This window comes from Chiloscyllium punctatum, chromosome 1 (genome assembly GCF_047496795.1).
Source record: "Chiloscyllium punctatum isolate Juve2018m chromosome 1, sChiPun1.3, whole genome shotgun sequence".
Lineage (NCBI taxonomy): Eukaryota > Metazoa > Chordata > Chondrichthyes > Orectolobiformes > Hemiscylliidae > Chiloscyllium > Chiloscyllium punctatum.
Genome location: NC_092739.1, coordinates 113,196,636 through 113,220,055, shown reverse-complemented (window position 1 = coordinate 113,220,055; position 23,420 = coordinate 113,196,636). Strand labels below are relative to the sequence as shown.

Genomic DNA, 23,420 nt, shown 5'->3' with positions numbered 1-23,420 from the left:
TGCCAATGGGAAGTTATAATAAATCAAACTATATCCAATACCCATCTGTTGCTCAAAGCTCTGGCTGTTTTCCTGTCATTATCTTTTAGGTTCCAGTAGAGCTGTTTTATTTTGATACCTTGAACTAATCTATCTTTTTCATATATGCAGCTTTCTTCATTTAGCTAGCTATTGGTAATTTGAGCGATGATAGAATCTAAACCAACCACTGTTTTATTCCATCCAAATCTGCCCCTACATCTCCAGGTATGCCATCAAAGAAGCATGCCAATTGGTGTTCGGCTGTTCAAATGTGATTTGGCACCTGTGAATTCAAGCTTATTTCTTAAAAATGAAAGCTCTATACTTTCTACCACATGTACAATGCATCTTAAAGCATGCATTCTTGGAAACCTGACAGTGGATTAAAATGAAAATAATCATTAGCAAATCTTGCATTGGATTTCCAATTTTAGCTCCTACTAGAAGAACCTACAACAAATGAAATGTGATCTCATTGCTGTACATTCCAATAATGTACATATTTTAGTAGCTCCCAGCTGTGTCCTAGCTTGAAGTGCTGAATATTCATCTAGATTTGTGCTTGATTTGTACATTCATCCATGCTAATATAATGATGTCCACAAGCAATCTGACCTCAACATTAGTCTTCAGTTCAGCATAATCTCCAAAATATTGACTTTAGTTAATGCCACACAAACTAACAGAAAACTTTGATTATATTTAGATTCACAGAATGGTTGCAACATGACAGGGCGACATTGGACCGGTTATGCTCTTGTGAATTCCAGCTAAACCCTCTAACCTCTTGTTTTCCTTCTCTCCCTCTTTCCCCACATTAGCTTTATAAATTTTGTCTCCATGTTTTTCTAACTTCCATTCCATGATTGAATCTACTTTTGTCACACATTCAGGCAACATTTAGGGGAAGTGTGTGCTCCACCTGATTAAGGAGCAGCGCTCTGGAAGCATGTGATTTCAAATAAACCTATTGGACTAAACCTGGTATCATGTAACTTCTGACTTTGTCCAACCCAGTCCAACACCAGCTCTTTACTTATGTCAATGGCAACAGCATTGTGTTAATCTATCCAGGTGCGTCTTGATTTTGAGACCCTCTCCAGTTTCTTCAAGAACAGCACCAATGGGCAACACTCACTGCGCCAGGGGCTCGGGTTCGATTCTGGCCTCGGACGGCTATTGGTGTTGAGTTTGCACATTCTCCCCGTGTTTGTGTGGGTGTCCTCCAGGTACTCCAGTTTCTTCCCACAGTCCAAAGATGTGCAGGTTAGGTGAATTGGGCAATTTAGAACGGCCAAAGTGTTCAGGGATGTATATGTTAGGTGCATTTCTCAGGGGTAAATATAGGGGATGGGGAATGGTTCTGGGTGGATTCCTCTTCAGAGGGTTGGTGTGGACTTGTTGGGCCAAAGGGCTTGTTTCCACCCTGTAGGAATGCTATTCTACGATAGCGCCAGCTTTAGTTTAGCCATGTAGCAGAAGTCTCTTGTTTCTGCAGTCATTCACAAGTTTTTTTTCTTCATCCACTCTAAAGCACCATAACAGTTCCGTGATTCTGAAACTTCTTCCTTCTGGGCCAAGGCATTCATTTACAGTGAGGTTTGATTCCAGCTTGTACTTCCCGAGTTAGCAGAATTACAAGTAGATTGGGTGAGGGCAGTTAAAGTCAAATGTTTTTCTTTGGTTCGTTGGCTGCTTAAGTTGAATTAACTAATAAAATGGTGGTTTTTGTTTCATTGTGCTTGACAAAATAAGTGCAATATTGGTATTCAGTATTGGTTAATGCATTTGGATAATTTATTCATTTACTGAATGATTTACTGACCCAAATAAGATGATCACAGAAAACAAGTTTGGCTGCATATCCCTGCATTCTGAGAGCGTCTGATTTCCAAGTTGCGCAGGTTTCTTTTTATACAAAAGAGCAAAGACCCTGTTCTCATCATTGTAGCTTAGGAATGCAAGGAATGTACATAGTCTGTGTGAGAACCGAACAGATGAAGTTTGGTATCTCCTATTTGAAGCATTTGCTGTTTCAGAGCCAATGCATTGGTTTATCTGGAATCTCAGTTAGATTATCCCACCTGAATTTCTATAAACTGCATAATTGTTTTTGAAATCACCGAGGGTAAATTCAATTGTATTTGTGCAAGTCCTGACCAGATTCATATTTAGTCTTCTCAGACTGACCACCTAGTAACTTTAACTTCAGTCTTGTAAATATTCATTTTTTTTTTTAAAAGGCTTGTTTTATGTCTGACACACGCGCACACACATGCCTAGCAATAGTCTCAACATTGCACTTTTTGACAACTGCCTTAACATTCCATATTAACTCGGATGCAAGAGGGTTTAATTGGGAATTGAACCAGCAAGCAGGGAAGGCACTGAAAATTCAGCAAATTTCAAAATTACCAGCCAGACTCTAAATAGGAACAGAGCTGAAAATGTGTTGCTGGAAAAGCGCAGCAGGTCAGGCAGCATCCAAGGAGCAGGAAAATCGACGTTTCGGGCATAAGCCCTCCTTTATGCCCGAAACGTCGATTCTCCTGCTCCTTGGATGCTGTCTGACCTGCTGCACTTTTCCAGCAACACATTTTCAGCTCTGATCTCCAGCATCTGCAGTCCTCACTTTCTCCCTGTAAATAGGAACAATCAGATAGGAGGGTTCTGATAGAAATCTTAGAAAAGGGATAGCTTGAAGTTTTATTTTTCTTCCAGGTTGCTGGCAACAAGGCCTCGTTGGTTCTTCTTTACCCTGAAAGACTCTTAAACAATAATGGGAGGAGCATGGCGCTGAGGAAGTTGTTCATGACCGTTGTATTAAACTTATGTTGAATTTACCTGCGATCTACTTGATACAAAACCCTGAAATACCTGTGGTATTCGAGATTTATGTTCTCTGTCATTTAGTATTGTGTGTGGTGTCTCCTTTCAAAGATAAAGAAACCCACTCTTTTCTGTTTTTTTTTTCCCCCTTCCTTAATCCTTTGGTAATCACTGTAATACTACCTTCACTGCATGAAAGATTGTTTTCAAACTAGTTGGCCAGAACTTTGGTACATAGTGGTGGAATATGCACATCTATCTTAGAATGCCAAATAGCCTTTTGGATTGAAGAGTCTTTGTGGGTTGTCTTGTTGCTCTTTGCCCTTTGTGATCTGATTTTGAATTCTGCGTCTCTTGCTGAGAGAAAGTTAAGTGCGTCCTTTTAGGATTTTGCGGTTTATTGCAGTGAATGAAAGAGATTGTCAGCATAGTTGTTGCAGTAGATAAAAATGTCACAATAGTGGGCTGGTCCTGAGAACTGCAGCATAAGCTGAAAGCGGGAAGAATTGTTCTTCCCTTTTCAGAAATATCAATAAAAATGTAAAAGTTATGCGAATGTTGAGAAAAAGCTGCGTTTCCACAAATCCAATGGGTAATGGAGTGGTGCGGTGTAGCAATAACTTTGTTTTATTTGTACTTTTCATCTTCAGAAAATGAGTTTAAATGCCTTCTGTACTCTTCTCAGTGGCCATGTATTATCAAATCCTGAATTGTTTCTTCGTTAGCACAGATGTCTACTTAATTAAGTTGAACCTTGTGGAAAGCTGTGTGTGTGTGTAATCCGATATCCTTGGTTCCTGGCATTTTGCTGGAATGTCTGTACTCCTGTTTCATGCTTAAACTCTTCCAGTGCTAAATTCCACACAATTGGATAGAAATGTCACCCCTCTGAGAGAGGAAATTGCAGACATAGTTCTTCAGCTTGAGGAATGAATTACTGGAAAATATTGCATTACACTTGATGGGGATAAATTGTATTCAGAAACAAACTGCAGTCCTGCAAAATGACTTGATTAACTTGGGCTCATTGTGTGATTGCCTCCCTTAAGTGGGATGGGAGTTTTGTTCATGCATTCCCCCTGTTATTTTGAAATGCTATCTTATTCTCATTATCTTCATGAAATATTAAAATTTCCCACTCAACAGACTCCTTCACCCTGAAGGTATTTTCTTCTGTACCATTTTGTTTCTAGGAGGGACCAGGTGATTGAGTGGAGACCAGAAGCCCAAGTTAACTAAGGAGTCAGGCAGTCTTCTAATTTCCTTCAATCACACTCTAGTCAAATATAGAGTTGCCTTGTGGACACATTCACATTCCAGATGAAGGGCTTTTGCCCGAAACGTCGATTTCTTTTTCCTGCTTCTCGGATGCTGCGTTACCTTCTGTGCTTTTCCAGCACCACTTTAATTTTGACTCTACACACATTGACCCCCACCACGCCACCTAAATCTCTTTGCTGCTATGAAACTCTCCTGTGGCTTTCAGTTGGGCAGAATGGCATTTCTCTACAGGAACTGTTTTTGCTTATTAGCTCTCAGGATGTGAACGTCGCTGGCAAGGCCAGGATTTATCATCAATCCCTACTTGCCACTAAGCAGCTGGTGTTGAGCAGCTTACTTAAACTGATGCAGTCTGTATGGTTGTGGTACACCCATGATGTTAAGGAGGAACCTACAGGAGTTTTAACCCAGAAACCGAAGGAGCGGTGATTTTAGTTCCAAGCCAACATGCTTGGGGAAATCTGCTGTCTCTAATCTGTATTGTACTGATCAGTGGGAGAGATCCCGGTGGTGGCACTTTTACCATTTAGAGTTTTGTCGACATTCACATGTCTGCAATAAGCAGTGATATTATTCCAGCATTTCCCCTTATTTTTCCATTCGCCACTCACTGGTCTCTCCTATCATTCATGTTATCTAGTCTTTGCATCCTTTTGTTTTTGCTGCTTTGTATGGGGTGCTTTATTTCCTTGTTCATTTAGTATTGCTTCTTCCCTAACCTGGAGTCATACACTGCACTTTGAATAAACCCGTGGTTAGTACCTCTGAGGTACCTATCACTGTCTCATTACAAGCATTAGTTAGAGACAAAAGAAAACTGCAGATGCTGGAATCGAAGGTAGACAAGCAGGAGGCTAGAAGAGCACAGCAGGTCAGGCAGCATCCCAGGAGCAGGAAAATCAACGTTTTGGGCAAAAGCCCTTCAGGAATGGGAAGGAGAGGTCAGTCAGAGGAATGGAAGGGAGGGGGAGGGGCTGAAAAAGGGAGACTGGAACGAGGATGGAGGTTATTTGAAATTGGAAAACTGAGTTCTCCAGGCTGTAGTCTGCCCAGACAGAAGATGAGAAGGTGTTTCTCCAATTTACGCTCTGATCCGCTGTGGGAATGGAGAAGGCCGCAGATGTGTCATTACAAATATTAGTCTTGAATGTTCCTACCTTACTGTTGGAGGACCAAACTCGACAATCCCATCTGCCTCATTCAACCCTATTAAATTTAATGTTTATTTCCACAGACTTTTGCAAGGTTTTTTTAAAAAATCTATATTGAGAAATGTGATTTACCATTTAAAGCCTGGAGTTGTAATACCTTTGCTACATTTGCTTGTTTGAAAATGTGCCAGAATGATTTGAAATTCACCCCCCCCCACCCACCCAAAAAAAAGAAAAATCCTCACCACCTTCTACAGAGGGCTCATTGAGAGTACCCTGAGTTGCTGATTCATTATCTGGTTTGGGAACTGCACCGTCTTGGATTGTAAAACCCTATAACGGATAGGTGAGGACAGCTGAGAAGGTTATCGGGTCTCTCTTCCCTCTGTTACAAACATTTACTCCACACGCTGCGTCTGAACGGCTAAGAGCATTGTGGAAGACCCCACACATCCCTCAGTCAAACTCTTCTCCCTTCTGCCATCCAGTAGAAGATACCGGAGCATTCCGTCTCTCCCAGCCAGACTGTGCAACAGTTTCTTCCCCCAAGCCATCGGGCTCCTTAACACAGTATGATCAGACTCTTCCCCATCTGAGGCACGGTGGCACAGTGGTTAGCACTGCTGCCTCACAGCGCCAGAGACCCGGGTTCAATTCCCGCCTCAGGTGACTCTGTGTGGAGTTTGCACATTCTCCCCGTGTCTGCGTGGGTTTCCTCCGGGTGCTCCGGTTTCCTCCCACAGTCCAAAGATGTGCAGGTCAGGTGAATTGGCCATGCTAAATTGCCCGTAGTGTTAGGTAAGGGGTAGATATAGATGTAGGGGTATGGGTGGGTTACGCTTCGGTGGGGCGGTGTGGACTTGTTGGGCCGAAGGGCCTGTTTCCACACTGTAAGTAATCTAATCTAATCTGATGTTCTTTGCACGACTTTGAAATGATGCTTGAACACTGTATATTCATTCTTCTCTTAATCTGTAATGTGTGTTTTGCCCTGCTTTGCACTTTATGCTGTGTATGATTGTGTAGTTTGGGCTGTCCATGTAGCACCCTTGGTGCGGGAGGAATGCTTTCTTATTTTAACTGTATCAGTTGCATATGGTAGAAATGACAAAAAGCTACTCTACTTTAATTTTTGTCTTTTTCACTCGAGCTGAAATAAGTGTGATTTACAAAAATCCCAGCAGGCTAGCTAACAGTACCTCCAAAACATGTTCACGTTGTTTTATTATTTCTTAATGGATAACTATAGCTTCTTTGAGACATACTCACTTGTGTGGATTTTTTTTAATCTAGGCGGAGTCTGAAGTGGCTTCCTTGAATAGACGTATCCATTTGGTTGAAGAAGAGTTGGATTGCGCTCAAGTGCGTCTGACTGCTGCCTTGCAGAAATTGGAGGAGGCTGAAAAATCAGCAGATGAGAGTGAACGGTAGGAGGCCACGCGTCTGTCTGTCACATTTTGGGAATTTTTGTCTGGTCTGGGAAAGAAGCATCTTTTTTTCTTTTTTTATTCCCTCCCTCTTCCCCCTCTCTTCTACCCTTCAACCCGTCACTCCCAAAAAGACATTCATAAATATTTACTAAATGTCTGTGTGTGAGGCAGGATTTTAGTTCAACTGGGGCTGGTGAGATTCTGTTGAAATTCCAGAAATAATTTTGATTCCGATGATTGGAATTCAATTTGACTGTCTGACACTCCTGACTATACTAGTGTAATAAAAGCAAAAAAAAAGCAAATACAGAAGATGATGGAAACTGAAATAAAAATGGTGCTAAAGAAATTCAGGTCTAGCAGCATCTGTGGGCAGAGAAACAGAGTTAGCATATCAAGTCCAGGATGACTTGAGCCCTAGTGATAAAAAGCTGAGTCAATGCAGTATGTACAAGGTAACAGTTCTATTTACATAACTCTATTCTGGAAATTTAGAAATTCTTAATATAGTACTTCAGTAATTCAAAGTTTTAATTTTCTTCTGCCTCCTTGATAAGTGAATTATAGGAATGAAAGCATGTTGACAGAGCTTTTCTTTCTGGTGCTCTTGTATGGTAAGAATTTGAATAAATCCAAAATCAAACATTGATCCTAAAGAAGCAAGTATATGTGAGCGATACAGGAGCCACGATACCAAATTTGTAAATAGGAGAAGTATTTATTGATGGGTTTTTAGATGTAGAATTGATGTTTTGGATTTTGTTTGCAGCATTGTGTATATAACGAGGAGGTCACCTCTCAATGCGGCCCTTTACAAAGACTTCCTCTCTAATAACTGGGTTCTAGATCTTCCAAATACAATGTAACTCAAAGTTCTGTTGTTATTGATTCTTCTGTGTTTTCAATAATTGTTCTTAGACAGCCATTCATCTTACCAAACACACATGCATCCACGTTTTTAGCCGGCAGTAAACCATGAATGACATAGCGTCAGATGATGTGGAGTCTGTGTGGGTGGAATTGAGGAACCACAAAGGCAAAAAAACCATAATTGGAGTTGTGTACAGACCTCCTAACAGTGGTCAGGCCCAGGGGCACAACATGTACCGGGAAATAGAGAAGGCATGTCAGAAAGGCAAGGTCACGGTGATCATGGGAGACTTCAATATGCAGGTGGACTGGGTAAATAATGTTGCCAGTGGATCCAAAGAAAGGGAATTCATGGAATGCTTACAGGATGGCTTTTTGGAACAGCTTGTCATGGAGCCCACAAGGGAGCAGGCTATTCTGGACCTAGTGCTTTGTAATGAACCAGACTTTATAAAAAATCTTAAAGTAAGGGAACACTTGGGAAGCAGCGATCATAATATGGTAGAGTTCAGTCTGGAGTTTGAAAGAGAGAAGGCAAAATCGGATGTAATGGTGTTACAGTTAAATAAAGGTAATTGAGGGCGTGAGAGAGGAACTGACGAAAATAGACTGGAAGCAGAGCCAAGCAGGGAAGACAGTAGAGCAAAAATGGCAGGAATTTGTGGGTAAAATTGAGTACACTGTACAGAGGTTATCCCCAAGAAGAGAAAGATTATCCGGGGAGGGATTAGACAGCCATGGCTGACAAAGGAAGTCAGGAAATCTATCAAAGAAAAAGAGAGATCCTATAAAGTGGCCAAGAGCACTGGGAAATCAGAAGATTGGGAAGGCTACAAAAACAAACAGAGGATAACAAAGAGAGAAATAAGGAAGGAGAGGATCAAATATGAAGGTAGGCTAGCCAGTAATATTAGAAATGATAGTAAAAGTTTCTTTCAATACATAAGAAGCAAACGACAGGCAAAAGTAGACATTGGGCCACTTCAAACTGATGCTGGAAGCCTAGTGATGGGAGATAAGGAAATAGCAGGAGAACTTAACAAGTACTTTGCGTCAGTCTTCACAGTGGAAGACATGAGTAATATCTCAACAATTAAAGGGAGTCAGGGGGCTGAGTTGAGTATGGTTGCCATTACAAAAGAGAAAGTGCTAGAAAAGCTAAAAAGTCTTAAAATTGATAAATCTCCTGGCCCCGATGGGCTACATCCTAAAGTTCTGAGGGAGGTGGCTGAGGAAATAGCGGAGGTGTTGGTTGAGATCTTTCAAAAGTCACTGGAGTGAGGGAAAGTCCCAGATGATTGGAAGATCGCTGTTGTAACCCCCTTGTTCAAGAAAGGATCAAGACAAAAGATGGAAAATTATAGGCCAATTAGCCTAACCTCGGTTGTTGGTTAAATTCTAGAATCCATCATTAAGGATGAGGTTTCTAAATTCTTGGAAGAGCAGGGTCGGATTAGAACAAGTCAACATGGATTTAGTAAGGGGAGGTCGTGCCTGACAAACCTGTTGGAGTTCTTTTGAAGAGGTGACCAGTAGGTTAGACCGGGGAAACCCAGTGGATGTGGTCTACCTAGACTTCCAAAAGGCCTTTGATAAGGTGCCACACGGGAGGCTGCTGAGCAAGGTGAGGGCCCATGGTGTTCGACGTGAGCTACTGGGATGGATTGAGGATTGGCTGTCTGACAGAAGGCAGAGAGTTGGGATAAAAGGTTCTTTTTCGGAATGGCAGCCGGTGACGAGCGGTGTCCCGCAGGGTTCAGTGTTGGGGCCACAGCTGTTCACGTTATATATTAATGATCTGGATGAAGGGACTGGGGGCATTCTAGTGAGGTTTGCCGATGATACAAAGTTAGGTGGACAGGCAGGTAGTACTGAGGAAGTGGGGAGGCTGCAGAAGGATTTAGACAGTTTGGAAGAGTGGTCCAGAAAATGGCTGATGGAATTCAATGTGAGCAAATGTGAGGTCTTGCACTTTGGGAAAAAGAATACAAGCATGGACTACTTTCTAAACAGTGAGAAAATTCGTAAAGCCAAAGTACAGAGGGATCTGGGAAGCTAGTTGAGGATTCTCTAAAGGTAAACATACAGGTTGAGTCTGTGATTAAGAAAGCGTTGGTGTAATGGTCGAATGTACAATGTTGTCAATTATCTCAAGAGGGTTAGAATATAAAAGCACCGTTGTGCGACTGAGACTTTATAAAGCTCTGGTTAGGCCCCATTTTGGAGTACTGTGTCCAGTTTTGGTCCCCACACCTCAGGAAGGACATACTGGCATTGGAGCGTGTACAGTGGAGATTCACACAGATGATCCCTGGAATGGTAGGTCTAACCTATGAGGAACAGCTGAGGATCCTGGGATTGTATTCATTGGAGTTTAGAAGATTAAGGGGAGATCTAATAGAAACTTCTAAGATAATACATGGCTTGGAGAGGGTGGGCGCTAGGAAATTGTTTGTTAGGCGAGGAGACTAGGACCCGTGGACACAGCCTTAGAATTAGAGGGGATAAATTCAGAACAGAAATGCGGAGACATTTCTTCAGCCAGTGTGTGGTGGGCCTGTGGAATTCATTGCCGCAGAGTGCAGTGGACGCTGGGACGCTAAATGTCTTCAAGGCAGAAATTGATAAATTCTTGATGTCACAAGGAATTAAGGGCTACAGGGAGAATGCGGGTAAGTGGAGTTGAAATGCCCATCAGCCATGATTGAATGGCAGAGTGGACTCGATGGGCCGAATGGCCTTACTTCCGCTCCTATGTCTTATGGTCTAATGTACAAATCTCTGGGCATTAGGTGCCTTGCAGTCCATTCAGTTGCATTTTTAGCTTTAAATACTCTGTTCGATTTGAAGAGGACAGTAAGCAGAGATAATTAGAAAATCAATTTTTTGTATGTGTATTGTTACAAAAAAAATGAAAAGTTTTTTTTGTAAATCAACTTACTATGGTGTCTGTATTAAAGACCGAAGTCGTAGATGAGAAAAAAAAGTTAAGACCAAGTTCTTCTCCAATCAGCAGGAGAGTCGACGTTTCGGGCAAAAGTCCTTCATCAGGAATTCCTGATGAAGGGCATTTGCCCAAAACTTCAACTCTCCTGCTCCTCGGATGCTGCCTGACCTGCTGTGCTTTTCCAGCACCACACTCTTAATTCTAATCTGCAGTGTTCGCTTTCGCCCTCATCTCTGATCAGTTTGTTTGGGAAAAGTCAATTAAGACGCTGATTGTCGGAATACCCGGATGTTGCTGCAAAAGAGGACCTCCATGCTGATAAGATCTTAATGCCAAGCCAAGAATGCCAAACTTTCCAAAGGAACTCAGGAATTTAGTTCCTGGGCCATTGCAGATGAATAGTTGTAGAGATGTACAGTATGGAAACAGATCCTCTGGTCCAACTTATCTATGCCATACAAATATCCTAAATTAATCTAGTTCCATTTGCCAGCATTTGGCCCATATCCCTCTAAACCCTTCCTACTCAGACATCCATCCAGATGCCTTTTAAATGTTGTAATTGTACCAGCCTTCTCCACCACCTCTCAGCTTGTTCCATACACACTCCACCCTCTGCATGAAAACATTACTCCTTAGATCCCTTTCAAATCTTTTCCCCCCTCACCTTAAACCTGTGTCCTCTAGTTTTGCACTCCTCCTCCACCCCCACCCTGGAGAAAAGGCCTTGTTTATTTATCATATCCATATCCCTCATTTTATAAACTTCTCTAGGTCACCACTCAGCCTCCTCCCCTTCAGGAAAACAGCCCCCGCCTGTTCAGCCTCTCCCTACAGCTCAAATCCTCCAACGCTGACAACATCCTTGTAAGTCTTTTCTTTCAAGTTTCACAACATCTTACCTGTAGCAGGGAGACCAGAATTGCACGCAATATTCCAAAACTGGCCAAACGAATGTCCTGTACAGCCACAACATGACCTCCCAACTCTTATACATTGACCAATAAAGCCAAGCATACCAAACACTACCTTCACTGTCCTCTCTACCTTCGACTCCACTTTCGAGGAGCTTTGAACCTGCACTCCAAAGTCTTTGTTCAGCAACACTCCTCCGGACCTTACCATTAAGTGTATAGGTCCTGCCCTGATTTACCTTTACAAAATGCAGCACCTCACATTTATCTAAATTAAACTCCATCTGCCACTCCTTGGCCCATTTAACCCATCTGATCAAGATCCTGTTGTACTCTGAGGTAACCACCTTCACTGTTCACTACGCCTCCAATTTTGGTGTTACCTGCAAACTTCTTAACCATACTTCTTATGCTCACATCCAAATCATTTATATAAATGATGAAAAGCAGTGGACTCAGCACCGATCCTTGTGGTACATCACTGGTCACAGGCCTCCAGTCTGAAAAGCAACCTTCATCACCACCCTCTGTCTTCTACCCTCAAGCCAGTTCTGTTTCCAAATGTCTAGTTCTCCCTATGTTCTATTTTATCTTAATGATGCTAACCAGTGTACCATGAGGAACGTTACTGAAGTCCATATAGATCATATCCACTGCTCTGCCTTCATCAATTCTTTGTTACTGCTTCAAAAACTCAAGAGTTCGTGAAACATAATTCCCCACGCACAAAGCCATGTTGTCTATTTCTAATCAGTCCTTGTCTTTCTAAATACATGTAAGTCCTGTCCCTCAGGATTACCTTCAACTTTCCCATCCAACGATGTCATGTTTACCATTCTGTAGTTCCCTGGCTTGTTCTTACCACCTTTCTTAAACAGTGGCGTCACATTAACCAACCTCCAGTCTTCCAGCACCTCACCTGTGACTATCGATGATACAAATATCTCAGCAAGGGGTCCCAGCCATCTCCACCTTAGCTTCCCACAGTTCCAGGAATTTATCCATCTTTATGCATTTTAAACCATCCAGCACCACCACCTTTTATAATATGGATTTTTTTCAAGATGTCACTATTTATTTCCACACGTTCTATGTCTTCCATATCCTCCTCCACAGTAAACACTGATGCAAAATACTAATTTAGTATCTTCCCCCATCTCCTGCAGTTCCATGCATGGGTACCTTTGCTGACCTGTAAGGGGCCCTATTCTGTCCCTAGTTATCCTTGCGTTCTTCATGTGATTGTGGAATCCCTTTGGATTCTCCTTATGCCTATTTGCCAAAGATATCTTGCGTCCCATTTTGTCGTCCTGATTTCCCTAATAAGTATACCCCTACTGCCTTTATATTGGGATTCACTCGATCCCAGCTTTCAATACCTGCGTATGCCTCCATCTTTTTCCTCACCAAAACCTTAATTTCTCTAGTCGTCCAACTGCACTCCCTACACTTATCAGCCTTACTCTTCACCCTAACGTACTGTCTCTGGACTCTCATTCTTATTTTTGAAGGCCTCCCATTTTCCAGCTATCCCTTTACCTGCGAACATTTGCCCCATTCAACTTTTAAAAATTCTTGCCTAATACCATCAAAATAAGCCTTCCTCCAGTTTAGAACTTTAACTTAGATTCTATTTATCTTTTCCATCACTGTTTTTAAACTTAATAAACGTCGATTCTCCTGCTCCTTGGATGCTGCCTGACCTGCTGCGCTTTTCCAGCAACACATTTTCAGCTCTGATCTCCAGCATCTGCAGTCCTCACTTTCTCCTAATAAAATTATGGTCTTGTTTTCTGATAATGGAATTTTGAAACAATAGTCTGAGTTTCATTACTGCAGCTATTAACTTCACACAGCTAAAATAACTAATCTTTTTGTATATTGCTGCACATATAGTAATGGAGTTCTATTGCATGAGTTATGCTTCTAGTTTCAGTAGTTAGAATCTTAAATTAGAAGTGTAGTATAGATAGAATGCACTAGCAGATCTCTGCCGAAATTTGGAACACAAAGCAGGAGTAGACTGCACAACTGGTTAAGCGTGTTCCACCATTCAGTACGATCATGGCTGACCTTGGGCTTCTTTTCCACTTTACTGCCTGCTTAGTATGTCCCTTTATTCCCTGAGAAGTTGTCTATTTGTTCATCCAGTCTTGAAGATATTCAACAATGGAGCACTGACAGCCTTCTGGAGTGAAAATTCCTATGATTTGTTAAGTGAAGTACTTGCTCCTTGTCCTAGTCCTGAATAATTTCTCTGAGCCTTAAATTAGACCAGTATTTTAAATTCCCAATTTACGGAAATAATCACTTACCATCTAATCTATTGGATTTCTTCAGATGCTTGTGTGTTTCAATTAGTTTCTACCTCATTCTCCTAAATTCCAGAAAATATAGTCTCCTCATGCTGGGGACCTATTTAGTCAACATTCACTCTACTGTCTTCAAAGTAAGTATATCCTTTTGTGTGTATGGAGACTGAGATTTCTTCTCTTTCTCACAAAATCAAGTTATAACCGGAGTTGTGATCTAAAGGTGAGCTGGCAGAAGTTATCCTTTAATCTGTGCTCTGAATAGATGGGTTATTTTTACACAGGACAGGAATAAACTGTTCATCTCTTGGGCCTTCTCTTCCGTTCAATTAAATCTGTGCATCAGTTCCATTTTACTCACCTTGCCTCTTTCTTATGATACCCTCATTAAAGGTAGTGTCTTTATTGTTTCCCCCTGTTGCTACTTTGGAAGATGAAAGGGGGAGTAAGCTTAAGTTCATCAATGTCTTGCTGTCAGTAGGCCAAAAGACACAAGCCAGCTTTTGAAGTTTGTGGGTAGGCAGAGGCATGTGGTAAATAAGCCCTTTACCTGTATTGTGTATATGTGATCAGATTCCTGACCCACTATTTCACTTTTCTTTTAAACAGCCCCTGAACATCTTTGACTAAACTTTTCAGTCGCTGATATAGGCTTATGAGATTTGGTGTCATTTTGTTTTATGTTCTGATTGAACACCTTTAAAGTATGCTTGACTGTAAGCTGTGCACAGTAAGCATTATGCACCCAGAGAGAGCCACAATTTAGCTGCCTGAACTAGTGTTTAGAGTGGATCAGAGATTTCCAGTACACATTCACTGATCCGCACAAATCTTTTCCTCTTCTTTCCTCTAGTTTCATTTATAGTGTATTTTTGCCTTTGTGATTCCAGTACGTCTCCCTGATATACAGGTGCTGATGATTTGTTTTTCTGCAGAGGGATGAAAGTTGTGGAGTGCAAAGTCTTAAAGGCTGAGGAGAAAATAGAAATACAAGATATGCAGCTGAAGGAAGCTAAACATGTTGCAGAGGAGGCAGACCGTAAATACGAAGAGGTAATGTTTCTCCTCCCCCGTTGTCGGGCCTCCCTTCACTTTTGTTGTATTATTCCAGGGTTGTCTGGCATCTCTTCCAAGTGAACATTTTTGCTGTGTGAACCTAGGCAAGTAGTTTATTCTGTCATGTTAGACTGAATGTAACTGATATTCCAGTTAAGCTTCATGCTCACTGTTTGGTTTGAGAAAAAGAAAAACAGAGTGGGTCAAATAGAAGGATATTTTAGCCATGTTTTGAGCACAGTGATCCAGAGGAATCCTGGCCAAGTTCTTTTCTGACAAGCTCAGCATGGCGAGCTTAACAGTAGCACAATCCTGGTTGAGATTGGTTAACTCGACTCAAGTCATGAACTGCCATGGATTGTGTAACAGTGGATATGCTCACTGACTGAGACTTCAGGGTTGATTGCTGACAGAACAATAGAACATTACAGCACCATACAGGCCCTTTGGCCCTCTATGTTGTGCCGAACTGTGGAACCAATCTGAAACCTGTCTTACGCTACTCCATTTTCATCATATATTTATCTAATGACCATTTAAACTCTCCTTTAAAGTTGAGTCTACTACTGTTCCAGGCAATGCGTTCTATGCCCCTACTACTGAGTAAAGGAGACTACCTCTGAGGTCTGTTCTATATCTATCACCCCTCAACTTAAAGCTATGTCCCCTCATGCTAGCCATCACCATCTGAGGGAAAAAGGCTCTCACTGTCCACCCTATCTAACCCTCTGATTATCTTGATATGTCTCAATTAAGTCACCTCTCAACCACCTTCTCTGTAATGAAAACAGACTCTGGTCCCTCAGCCTTTTCTCATAAGACCTTCCCTCCATAACAGGCAACATCTGAGTAAATCTCCTCTGACCCGTTTCCAAAGCTTCCACATCCTTTTTATAATGCGGTGACCAGAATTGCACACAATACTCCCAAGTGTAGCTGCGTCAGAGTTTTTTTTTTCTTTTTTTCTTTTTGCTATTTTAAAGGGCAATGCTGTGTGATCAAAACAGTGAAGGGGAGGGTAGGGATTAAATCAAAAGAGAGTTGGAGGGAGAAATAACACACCTTTTTTTTTCTTAACCCCCACACTACCACCTAACTGCGGTAGTGCTTATTTTTTCCCCAGCATCCATGGTGTGTGTGTGCAGGTGTGAAACACAGTGAAAGACACAAAGTGCACAAATCTTTATTCAATTGCCACCACCAGGAAAATAGGAAAACACCCGAGTGGCCAGTGACAAGCACTGCCCTTCAAACCAAAGGGCAATGCTGTGTGATCAAAACAGTGAAGGGGAGGGTAGAGACTAAATCAAAATAGAGTTGGATGGGGAAATAATGCACTCCACTCCCTGCGGCGCCCACCTCTCCCTGAACAACTCCAGGGTGTTGGTGGACACCACTTGCTCCTTCACCAAGGACACCCGGGTTCTAACGTAACCCCCGCGTCAGAGTTTTGTATGGTTGCAGCATGACCTCGTGGCTCTGAAACTCGATCCCTCTACTAATAAAAGCTAACACACTGTATGCCTTCTTAACAACCCTATCAATCTGGGTGGCAACTTTCAGGGATCTATGTACATGGACACAGAGATCTCTCTGTTCACCTGCACTCCAAGAATCTTAGCATTAGCCCAGTAGTCTGCATTCGTGTTGCTTCTTTCAAAATGAATCACCTTGCAGAATGCACCAAAATGAATCCTCATTAAACTCCATTTGCCACCCTTTGGCCCAGCTCTGTAGCTTATCAATGTCCCTCTAACCTGCAACATCCTTCAGCACTATCCACAACTCCACCGACCTTAGAGTCATATGCAAATTTGCTGACCTATCTTCTACACCCTCATCCAGGTCATTTATAAAAAATGACAAACAGCAGTGGCCCCAAAACACATCCTTGCAGTACACCACTAGTAACTGAACTCCAGGATGAACATTTCCCATCAACCACCACCTCTGTCATCTTTCAGCTCGTCAACTTCTGATGCAAACCCTGAAATCACCCTCAATCCCATGCCTCCATATTTTGTGCAATAGCCTACCATGAGGAGCCTTATCAGACACCTTACTGAAATCCATATACACCACATCAACTGCTTTACCCTCATCCACCTGTTTGGTCACCATCTCAAAGAACTCTAAGGTTTGTGAGGCATAACCTACCCTTCACAAAACTGTATTGACTATCCCTAATCAACCAATACCTTTCTAGATGATAAATCCTATCTCTTAGAACCTTTTCCAACACTTGACCCACAACTGAAGTGAGGCTCGCTGGTCTATAATTACCAGGGTTGTCTCCAATCCCCTCCTTGAACAAGGGGACAACATTTGCTATCCTCCGGTCTTCTGGCATTATTACGACACAAAGGTCAAAGCCAAAGGCTCTGCAATCTCCTCCCTGGCTTCCCAGAGAATCCTAGGATAAATCCCATCCAGCCCAGGAGACTTGTCCATTTTCACACTTTTCAGAATTGCTAACACCACCACCTTGTGAACCTCAATCCTGTTGAGTCGAGTAGCCTGTATCTCCGTATTCTCCTTGACAATATTTGTCTTTTTCCAGTGTGAACCCTGATGAAAAATATTCATTTAGTGCTTTCCCTATGTCCTTGGATGCCACGCATAACTTCCCGCTACTATTCTTGATTAGCCCTTATCTTTCTCTAGTCATTCTTTTATTCCTTATATACCTACAGAATGTTATTTAAACTGGTATTGGCAGGTCTCGTTTTCAGGCAATATTAAGAGGGTAGGTAATGTGAAATCGCATACTGGTCAGCATTCAGCTTTTCTTGGCTTCTTTCAGGTGGCACGAAAACTTGTTGTTCTTGAATGTGATCAGGAGCGAACTGAGGAACGTGCAAGGGTGTCAGAAAGGTAAGTTTGAGTTCTCTAAATGTTTGGTTTTGCAGAGGTTGTTTGCTGGAAATAACCTGTAGATAATATAGATTCTGCATACTGCACATGGAATAGGTAGGAAAGTTTTGATCTGAAGGAAATTCAATACAGTGAATCATTTCTATTTTAGTCCTTAGCAAATTCATGATTAATACTCTGGAACTATTAGAACAGAATTGTATGCATTGTGAAGAAATGCTTTAATGTGCTAAAACATATGCAAGAAGCAGGAGTTGGCTATTTAGCCCCTTAAACCTGCTGTCCGTTCACTAAGGTGGCTGATGTGAGTGTAACATACAATTTACATTCCTACCAACCCTCTATAACATTTCACCTGTTATCTTTTCAAGTGTCTTGTGTATATTTAAGACTAAGATTTTTGATTAGTAGGGGAATTGAAGGTAATGGGGGAAAAAGGCAAGGAAATGGATATTAGGAATGTCAGATCAGTTATAATCCTAATGAATGGAGCAGGCTAGAGGGGCCGAACAGCCTATTCCTATGCTTATGGTCTTAACTGCTTGTGGTTTAGTTTTTTGTCTCTGTATTTGAATGAAAGTTACATTTGTTTAAAATCCTCCTTATTAAGAAAACCCTAAAGTTTGTGTTTCTCTTTCTGTTGAGTTGAATGCATTGGGAGCAGCACCGCTCCATTGATTTACTCCCCTCCCCCACAACTACTACTACTACACAGGAGTCTCGACATGTATCACTGGGCCATTGGTGATACTGAGGGGATGAGATTCAAGTTTCATCCTCCTGTTCGTTCTTCATTTAAAACGTACAAAATCTGGTTCTTTTGATAGTAGGCAAGTAAATTTTAGCACTGTTTCTGCAGCCCCTCTTTATTACCCCACCCCGGTTCCTGTTTTCCCAAATCAGTATAAAAATTATTTTTGACTCAAGAATTATCTTGATGTACAATTAACAGCCCTTTTGGGAAGAATATTGAGGGTTTATTTTCCTCCCCATATGGCAGTTTGTGGTTCTAAATCTCCGGATCTGATGGCCTTTATTCATGCCTCTGTGCTCAAATGGTTAAAATGCGGGAACCTAAGGGGAAGGCAAGTTGATGGGAGCAAAAGCCCTGGTTGCTCTTTAAATAATGCCCTGATTTTTATCAATCCTTTTTTTTTCTCTCTGCATCCAAACTTGCCCTGCACCCCTTCAAACCCTAAAACCCAGTGAAGTGAAGGCCTTTCTGCCAGTCCCAACAATTAATAGTATTGATCTTAGGACTGTCCCAAACTCTGAATAACTCAGCACGAGATAAAAACCTTTTGAAGGTGATCATGAATAGCTACGATTAAAGTAGCTTGGACTTTTTGAAAAATTCCACCCCCCTCAAACGTCTTGGTTTAGCTTTTATTTCTCTGTCTCGTCCTAAAACGTGTCCATTGATAACACATCAGCTGGAGTATTTTACAGGTACTTGACAAACATGGTGAGCATAAATTTATAAAGCATGATTGCTAAGTGAGCAATCGGCAACCCGTCAGCTATGTACTTGGAGCATGCTCCAACTGATCTTCGAGGGAGAGGGTTTTGCGGTTATTCGTTTTGCTGGTGGTGATTGGTGTGGCAAGCTGCTGTGATTTGATAGGATTTGAAATGGAATGTGACATGTACTTTAAATTCAGCAGTAGCAAAATTCATTCAAACTGAGAGTGTAATCCATTTCTGTAACTGCTGTGCATGTTTCTTTTTTATTAAATGACAGTTAAGTCAACAGGGTTATTAGTCTAACATCTTGAATATTGCTGAGAAGAACGATCAGTTACCAAAGCTATGTGTCTCTCAGGGCAAATAAAAGAATCCAATATCATATGATCACAACAATGCACACCATAAGAGAATGGGATGCTGATGGTTGGCAAAACAACTCTAATTGGCTGAGGTATTGTCATGGAGAAAGCAGCATGGAACTAAATGTTTCCTGAGCTCCTGGGTTAATTTAAAAAAAATTACAGGCTTGAACATATTCCTTTCATTTGTAGAGAAGACATCCCTATATATAAATGTTTGCTGCCTTTCTCCCATAGGGGACATTGTTGAAACAGTTTGAAATTTTGCATTCTTGACATTTTGTCCTGATTGTTATGACACAGAGCTTCAGCAACATGTCTCTCACTTCATCAGTAATCTAACATCTCCTCATCTGGGATTGACATAATTACTGCATCAGATCCACCTCCACTTGAGAACTGAAGTCAGACAAACCAGAGTCTTAAGATTTCTGGGTTTGATTTGAGCAGGTTTCTTTTCAGAAAACCCATCAAGTTAGCCATTGAATTGGAAAATAAATATAGTTGCTCTTCAAAATAATCAACTCTGATCAGTATGCTGGTGGTTTTGTCAACCTTTTTTGATTTTTTCACAAATTAACTGTGCAATTACACAGATGGAGAGTTTTGGTGTTAGCTCCATTTTTAAAATTTGCTTCCTTTAGTTTCCTGCCTTAAACATAATTATTACACTTGCTCCCCAAGTGTCAACTGTTCACTTTGACCTTGTCCAAACAGCCACCCTGGATGTGCTCTCGATAACTAACAAGTATCTGCAGTCTGTAATCTTGTGAAGATTCATCAGCTAGCTGGATACACATCATCTTCATCTTCAACCTTTTGACTAACTCCACTCAGAATCAGAATTCAGTCTTGCCCACACGCTTTCCTGCCAGATTATTGGGGAAATTCTTTTATTGTGCTTGAATGTGGTCTTATTATGTTTCTCAATTATTGAAAACCAGTCCAGTGGTGAAGAGCACTTTTACCTCCTGCCCTTGCATGCCTGCCACTCGACCTATTTTGCATGCATCACTTTTGACTCATTGTACCTGAAATCAAATTCTGAATAAACAGAGGCTTTGTGGGCAGGAAAGGTTCTGGCTTTTAAGCTACTTCTGAATTAGGCAGTCTAGGAGTTAACAAATGTATCTTTTTACACGGACTTATTTTTCTAATTTTGGATCTGTTTCAGTAGATATTTCAATTCCATTGTTGTTCAGTATAATTTGATGAATATACTAACGATAGTGGGCACATGGTTTTCTTTTCCCCTGTTGAATTGCATGCTGAATACTGCCCGGGATTTGTCTGTTCTACTCCCTTACTGTGGATTAACTCAGTCGGGCACGGCAATTGGAAGAGGAGCTTAAAGTAATGGACCAGAGCTTGAAATCGTTAATGGCCTCAGAGGAAGAGGTATTATTCCCAGAAATCCACTAACTCTTTTCTGTTTACTCTTTCCATCATCTGTTTTCTGTGTGAGAAAATATTAAAGCTACATTCCTTGCAACTTCTGCTGCTGCTGCTGCTCTGCTTCCTGGTAGTTGTGTGTTTTGGTTTTCTTCCCAGTGGAGACCCATAGCAGCTGAATTCTGAGATCAAGATGTGGCTTCAATACTTTCTAAGGCCTCAAGGTAACCTTTGCCCCCATTACTTCCTCCTCCTCTGGATTGGTCTTTTACCCGTATCTGAAATTTCATGCAGAGTTGATGTTTTTGGTTTGGAGATTTGAACCAAATAAACAAATTTATGAATTAATATAGATTCCACCTGCATTTTTCAGCAATGGCAGGTAAGTATAAAGTGATCACCGAGTGCCCATGAATGTTCTGGTTTATGGTCATACATTTTTGTTTTGAACATTCCCAACCAGGTCGGGGCCTAAATTCTGAGAGCAGGACTGTTAGGTTGCTATGGGTTTCTTGCCACTTTCTGTATATTCTCAACCTCCTTCTTTCCCAACCCCACTATCTTGTTCTGAACAGTAAATGTGCTGAGATTGAAGAAGAATTGAGAAATGTCACCAACAGCCTGAAGTCTTTGGAAGCACAAACTGAAAAGGTAGGAGGATTCAGTATGCAACTGCTTTTTAAAGCAATGATATCCCCATAAAGCCCTTCTGATAGAAACCTCTGAATTAAGTTGCCAGTTGAGATACAGGCTGTAGATTTGCTTTTGGCCAGTAGTAATGTATTATTGCTCTCGCATTGCATCACAGTGCATGTGAATATAGAGTGTAGTAGCAGGTGACATCTACTTTGACTATCATGTTGGTATAAAATTAAATAAACGTACTTGACAAAATTCACATTTTTAATTTTAAGAATGACTGTACTCTGAGGGCTACAAATGACTGTTTTTACAAAGGTGGACTTTATTTTATTTATCTATCTCATGGTCACAACTTCTGTAAAATAAAAGAAATGACACTACTTCCTGTGGTGTGGGGCAGTGCATTGGAGGATCCCTTGGAGTTGGTATTCACCAGTGCTTGCAAAGCCAAAGGAAGAATTTAAATGGCTGCTGACAGCAGTACCATTTTCTTCTGACTACCTAGTACGAAATCACAAGATTCCAAATGCCCAAGTGAAGTTTGAACTCTCAAGCCCCACTTATTTACAACAATGCAGATTCTACCCCAGCAGCCAACTGGGTTTGAGAGTTCCAGACACTAAAACGCAATCTGCATACTTTTATACTTCTGAAGTCCTTTATTAGATTAGTATTTTATATAGATTTCTTAAGATCTAAAAAGCAACCTTGGACATGCATTCAATCAAAATAATTGTGAACCTTGTCACTAAAGCCTCACATTGTCTTAGTTACAACACTGAAATAATTATAATTTATCTATGGGGATACTTTTGCTTTAGTTGTCTTTGGAGCTAATGTGAACCTTTTGGCTATGTATTAATGAAGTAATGTCCAAATGGGCTTCCTCTTCCAACCCACTTTTGTTTTGTTTGAATTGCAACAGCTTCTGTTGCGTTGGCTTGAGATGCTGTCTAAGGCTGATTTTAAGACCATTGCACTGACTGCATTTTGTAACCTTGCCATTTTATTTTCTTATGCTTTCAGAAGACTTGGGATTATTAATGATGAAATTTTAGCCCTTGCCTGTTTATTTCTTTAAGTCAGCATTGTCTCCTTTCTTATCTCTTTCCTTTCTTTCTTTTGAGTCGATTTAAGGTTTTCATTGTTTGCAACTAGTTTCAATCCTTCATGTCCCTAATAGAAATTTTCAACCGGCTTTCACTTGAAAGTAGTGCTGAGTGATGCACCTTCTTATGGATATATTTAAGATTAATCCTGTGATTTCTTTCTCGGTGTGCCCAGTAGTCAATGCTTATAATTCCTGCCTAATCAAACTCCAGTGATTAACTTAGCACTGTAGCTAAGCTGTTTCTCCTTTGGCCAGTGCAACCTGCACATTGGATGCTTTGGCCCTATATGAAACATGCAGTGTTTTGTCTCTGGTTAGATAAGTCACACTCCAAGTTGCCTTTTTAACATTATCATCACTGGAAGGACCAATTTTGGTAGAAAACATAGCTATTCAGCATGAGCCCAGAACAGTACTTTTCTGTGTGATCTTCACTTTTTCTCTTCTGCTCATTGTGTCTCCCTCTGTCTTTCCCAGACCTCAGTGCTGCTAATGGCCACCATTTTCTGTAGTTAGTAGCCACATGATCCCACATCAGTCTGAAAAGATTTTCAGGGAATAAATCTACATCTTGTTTCAAGACAACAGTGCACCATAAATGTAATCATTAATGGGGGCACAGGATGACTTTTTTTTTACCAAGGACCATTTCACAGTTTTGCCAGTGAATTAATATGAGCAGCTTTGGCACTACTAGTTCTGGCTTTCTGCTCAGATAAAGTGTCACCCATGTGATAGATTCAGTGGCATGCTGCAACTGTTTC

The 23,420-nt window shown here is 41.2% G+C and overlaps 1 protein-coding gene across 4 annotated transcripts in view; it reads left to right on the top strand.

Annotated features, from left to right (window-relative positions):
- The window catches only part of LOC140478857 (tropomyosin alpha-4 chain-like), a 114,698-nt gene that overhangs the window by 77,419 nt on the left and 13,859 nt on the right, over positions 1-23,420 (top strand). For 2 of the 4 annotated variants that reach the window (XM_072572405.1, XM_072572424.1), the window contains 4 exons: positions 6,576-6,709; positions 14,691-14,808; positions 17,615-17,685; positions 20,834-20,909. In XM_072572405.1, the coding sequence (XP_072428506.1) occupies positions 6,576-6,709; positions 14,691-14,808; positions 17,615-17,685; positions 20,834-20,909 (399 nt within the window). Of the gene's footprint in view, positions 1-6,575; positions 6,710-14,690; positions 14,809-17,614; positions 17,686-20,833; positions 20,910-21,478; positions 21,555-23,420 lie in introns of all 4 variants that reach the window. The other 2 variants (XM_072572397.1, XM_072572414.1) reach the window with 1 other exon arrangement.